At 42.2% G+C, this 4,579-nt stretch overlaps 1 protein-coding gene and 1 long non-coding RNA gene across 2 annotated transcripts in view; one reads left to right on the forward strand and one right to left on the reverse strand.

Annotated features, from left to right (window-relative positions):
• Positions 1-4,579, reverse strand: part of LOC109520776 (uncharacterized) — a 12,353-nt gene that overhangs the window by 2,688 nt on the left and 5,086 nt on the right. Inside the window, exon 2 of the long non-coding RNA XR_002169233.1 lies at positions 1,972-1,977. This is a non-coding gene — a long non-coding RNA (uncharacterized LOC109520776). The remainder of the gene's footprint in view (positions 1-1,971; positions 1,978-4,579) is intronic.
• pard6a (par-6 family cell polarity regulator alpha) overlaps positions 3,696-4,579 on the forward strand; it is a 20,711-nt gene continuing 19,827 nt past the window's right edge. Inside the window, exon 1 of the mRNA XM_019878253.1 lies at positions 3,696-4,039. Within this exon, the coding sequence (XP_019733812.1) occupies positions 3,926-4,039 (114 nt within the window). The 5' untranslated portion in view covers positions 3,696-3,925. The remainder of the gene's footprint in view (positions 4,040-4,579) is intronic.

Genomic DNA, 4,579 nt, shown 5'->3' on the forward strand with positions numbered 1-4,579 from the left:
ATGCCGATGTCCAGCGGTTGGAGTTCTTTATTCAAGCCTCCGGGAATGACGGCAAGCTCAGAGTTCATTTGCTTGACTTGGTTTTTCACCGCTGCTGTGAGATGGGCACGCATGGAGTCGCAAATCAAGAGTGACGGCGAGGCATGGAAAAAGCCATCCGGTCTCTTAACATACACCTCACTTAGCCACCCTCTCATCTTCTCCTCGTCCATCCAGCCCTTTTGGTTTGCTTTGACGATGACGCCGGCTGGAAACTTCGCTTTCGGCAGCATCTTTCGCTTACAAATCACCATAGGTGGCAGTGTTTTGCAATAAAGCACATATCCACACTTTATACAGGTGCTGGTACCTGCTAGGGGCATGCCTTTAGCGTCCACTTACACGCCCACCCTTCACTGATTGGCCGACTTCTTCGCCGCATGCCTGTCCTCATTCACTTCCGCCTTTTCTCTATATAAACAGCGTGTCGGCTCTCAGTCAGGTTTTGGTACTCAGCGCATACACAAGACGCTCCGCATTATAAGGTGTGCTGTCCACTTTGGAGAAAATTTTAGACTTTTAATGGCGCCTTATAGTTGTGAAAATACGGTATTTGTCGGGCCAGACACTGGCACCAACGACATCAGTATTATCATGACGATCACAGATGTAGAGGAATGACTCCCTGGACACATGGAAGTTTTGCAAAACCGTTGAGTGGTGAACTTCGGCACAATTGTGTCCCACCAGGAGAGCGATAACGGATGTGCCCAAATTGCATGCAATCACCGACTCGCAGCCAGCCTCGTGATCATCTACAATGATTAAGAGCGACAGAAAGAGTGTTATATACTTACACACAAGTTTCATTGCTACCAAGCTAAGTTGCCTATCAGATGCTTACAGCGCATCATCATCATCATCATCATCATCACCATCATCATCATTATTATTATTAGGGCGGCTCGGTGGTCCCCTGGTGCATCAGCCTCACAGTGCAGAGGTGCAGGGTTGGATTCCGGCTCTGGCCTTCTTGTGTGGAGTTTGCATGTTCTACCCGTGCTTGTGTGGGTTTTCTACGGGGAAAATGGCAGGTTAATGGAACACACGAAATTGTCCCCGGGTGTGATTGTGAGCATGGATGGTTGTTTGTGTGTGTGTGTCCTGCGATTGGCTGGCAACCAGTACAGGGTGTCCCCTGCCTACTGCCCAAAACAGCCGGAATAGACTCCAGCACTCCTGCAACCCTTGTGAGGATAAGCGGATTAGAAAATGGCTGGATGGGTAATATTATTATTCGTGGCGCAGGCGCTCTTCCGTAAACGTCGACGTCTGCACTGTGAGGTCGACGTGCTAATCACTTGTCCACCGGGCCGGCCTATTTTAGTCTTTCACCACAACATTCCATCTTTATTGAGGAACAGATTAGACAATTCTCTCAAAAGCCTTTTTAAATCACTTGAATCTTGCACTTTTTGTTCCAATTTTAATCATTCATTTTTCTGTTTGAGTGTGATTACTCTTTGTAAGACTTCATTATCTCGTTGCTTTGTTTGAATATATTTAACTGGTATTGGTTCGACTGGTGTTTTACATGAATCTGTGAGCTGGGACAGTACTTGAACGTTGCATGTAATGGCTTAAATCCAGTCCATGCAGCTTTCCTGATCTGCATTGAGTCCTGTGCTTATAGCAATTAAATCCTTTGGTTTACACTTGTTTGTACATTTTGATGTCATTTTGTCCATTTCTGCAGGTTGACGAGACAGAAAATCAGCATCTCAATAGACTGAGCTGGGTCGGTCCTTTAGAATGAAAATCTGCAAGTTCAGACACAGATTGATGCCCTACGGTAGGCTTGTCCAAAGATTTAGCAACACGAACAAGTAAGCAAGTCAGCCACTACCTCGGATCTGCCTGCCCACCAGCACACATACATGCATTCACACAAATACAGAGGAGCTCGCCAGATTCACTCTCAAAAATTTCAACCAAAACCTTTGTTGTGTCCATGGTGGCTTCTTTTTTAACTTCAAGCCTTTGGGGATTTTTTTAATTGCTGACAATACTGCCCTTGTATTTACTTGGTGTCAGATCGATATGCAGGGTCGCATACCAGATAATTACTGTAATGGGGCGTTTTTCTCCCTTTGAAATATTTGGTTTAAGCTGTATCTATACATTTCTGAACCACTTATCTTCCCGAGGGATTTCGGTTATTTTGGTTAAGGTGAAGACTTCCTCCAAGGGATTGTGGTTCTAGTACACTCACCTGTTATTAATTTTTATTCACACAGCCTACTACTGAGCATTTCAGAGTAACTTAACAGTTAATTTTAAAAATTGGCTGGTCTGTTATGCCATTTTTTTCAGAGTTGTCAGGTTTTACAATTGACATGAAAATGATCAAAATGACAAAGACATCTTTGAAATACTCAAAAACTATTTATTCAAAATTAGCCTCTTAATTGCTTACCTCATTCACTCCCATTAACAGCTGTACTACATATGTCAAAAATTACCTGGGAGGGCAAGCAGTAAATTTTAGACATATGACTGATGACAGACAAAATAGAAAGTACTAGCTTTGACCTGGAAACAAATATAAAAGAAATATTCATATAGCTCTGTTTACAAAAAAAAACAACAACAAAAAACATTTGCATTTGAACTCTTATGCAGTTGAAGCAAGAAAGTGGAGTCGACTATAACTCAGATTGTTTTACTGAGACACTTTGGATAACTATACTTTTTTCAAAAGTCAGTGTGCTGTATGTGATGTGAGGCCTCTGTCTGGCGCGACCGATAATCCTGCCACACACAACGGCAAACAAAACTAATGCAGTTATTTATAAATAGACAGGTCCACGCATGATTGCTTTAGGTATAACTGCAGTTGTTTCCATCTTAACAGTGGGTGTTCATTGTATTCATATTGGCCAGTCAGTGCCAATAAGAAACTACAGGGGAGGATTTTTTTTATGTGGCTGGATAGTGTTGCTTAAATTGGGTCCTGACTTCACGTCTATGGTCAGTGCCTGGAACTTGTGTCAAAACACGTGACTCCTTGATGCAAATTTAGATCAACTTGGATTATCGTTTTGAAATTTTGGTTAAAAAAAAAAACAACAAATTAACCTTGATGCAGGGGATCATAATGATATCTCACAAACACTTGTGGGCAAATGGTCTCTGTGATGCACTTTTTCCACCCCTCACCTTTAACCCTGACAAACATACCATGTAAATTTTAGACACCCAAGCAGAGTAAAGAACCTGTTCTTCAACACAGCCCCTGTCACACCTTGACACAGAAACACGGCGCTGAAGGGGGTGTTGGGAAAATAGCTAACATAGCACAAATACTGTACATGAGACACCTGAGGAATGTGAGATTACTTCACACAATTAAAATAGATGTAATTTTGTACTAAGAATGTCGGTGAGTGTTGATTTATGTATTTTTATTTTTATTACATATTTAAAACAACACTACCTCTTAAATTTCTACCCCCACCACACACACACACACACACACACACACACACACACACACACACACACACACACACACACTCGCGCGCGTGCACAGGTGTATTGTGGTGATGAAGGCATTTCTCCGAATAGCAGCAGTGGGTTGGCATGTCATTGTTTTGAACGTTTTCCATCATGCCCCGCCCTCCGTCGGCACCCTTCTCCGATTGGAGGTGGATCCACATCGGTGACTCGGCTCGCTCGCCTCGCATCACGTACACGAAAATTCAGAAGATTCCACCTGTCTCGAAGCCAATGGATCTTCGCTCATCACCTTCTGACACAATATACGTCGAAAAGCCAAAAGGCGTGTGGTATGCTTAGTGAATTTGGCCAGTGGTCTCCCACGCCTGTTCGATGTTGGAATTGCTTTAACCGGAGCGGACAAGGAAAACAACTGTCACATTGCTGAATGATTTTAGCCGCAGTGCCGCAGTTGATCATCCAACCCGAGGGAAGAATGTCACGACAGCAACAGCAGACGTCGTTCAAAGCCACGGACAGCGTGGTGGAGGTCAAAAGTAAAGTGAGTGATTGGTGAATGACGTCGGGGTACTGATCCAATATTTGATGATATCGGAGGAAATGAATTTGATGCACTGATTGCTCGTCCTTACGGTCAGTCAGAAAAGATGGTTTGTTTGTAATTTGCTTTTATAAACAGGAAACACACAACACGTTTTCCTATCTGAGGCAGGTATTTTGAGCGTATTATGATGACATGTCGCAGTCGTCATCGTTTATTTACAGTATTTATTTTCACTGATTCCACTGCCTTCTACATTAAAAAAAAGGCACGGTGCCCAAAAGGAGTGAAATGTGAAGTATTTTTGAATTTATAGATAGTTTCATTGTATCAGTGCATAGTTTTTAGTTCCATTTTAAAATGGCTTAAACATTTACAGCCAAAAATAAAAAATAATAAGGTTAAAGTTTCACCTGAAGTTTGAGTTGCATCATCATTTATAAACATCCCAGGAATGCTGGTACAAGCTGCCACGTTTGAGAAAAGTTGAATGTACTCTCATCTTAAATATATATATATATATATATATATATATATATA

The sequence above is a fragment of the Hippocampus comes genome, unplaced genomic scaffold, assembly GCF_001891065.2.
Source record: "Hippocampus comes isolate QL1 unplaced genomic scaffold, H_comes_QL1_v1.1 scaffold37, whole genome shotgun sequence".
Lineage (NCBI taxonomy): Eukaryota > Metazoa > Chordata > Actinopteri > Syngnathiformes > Syngnathidae > Hippocampus > Hippocampus comes.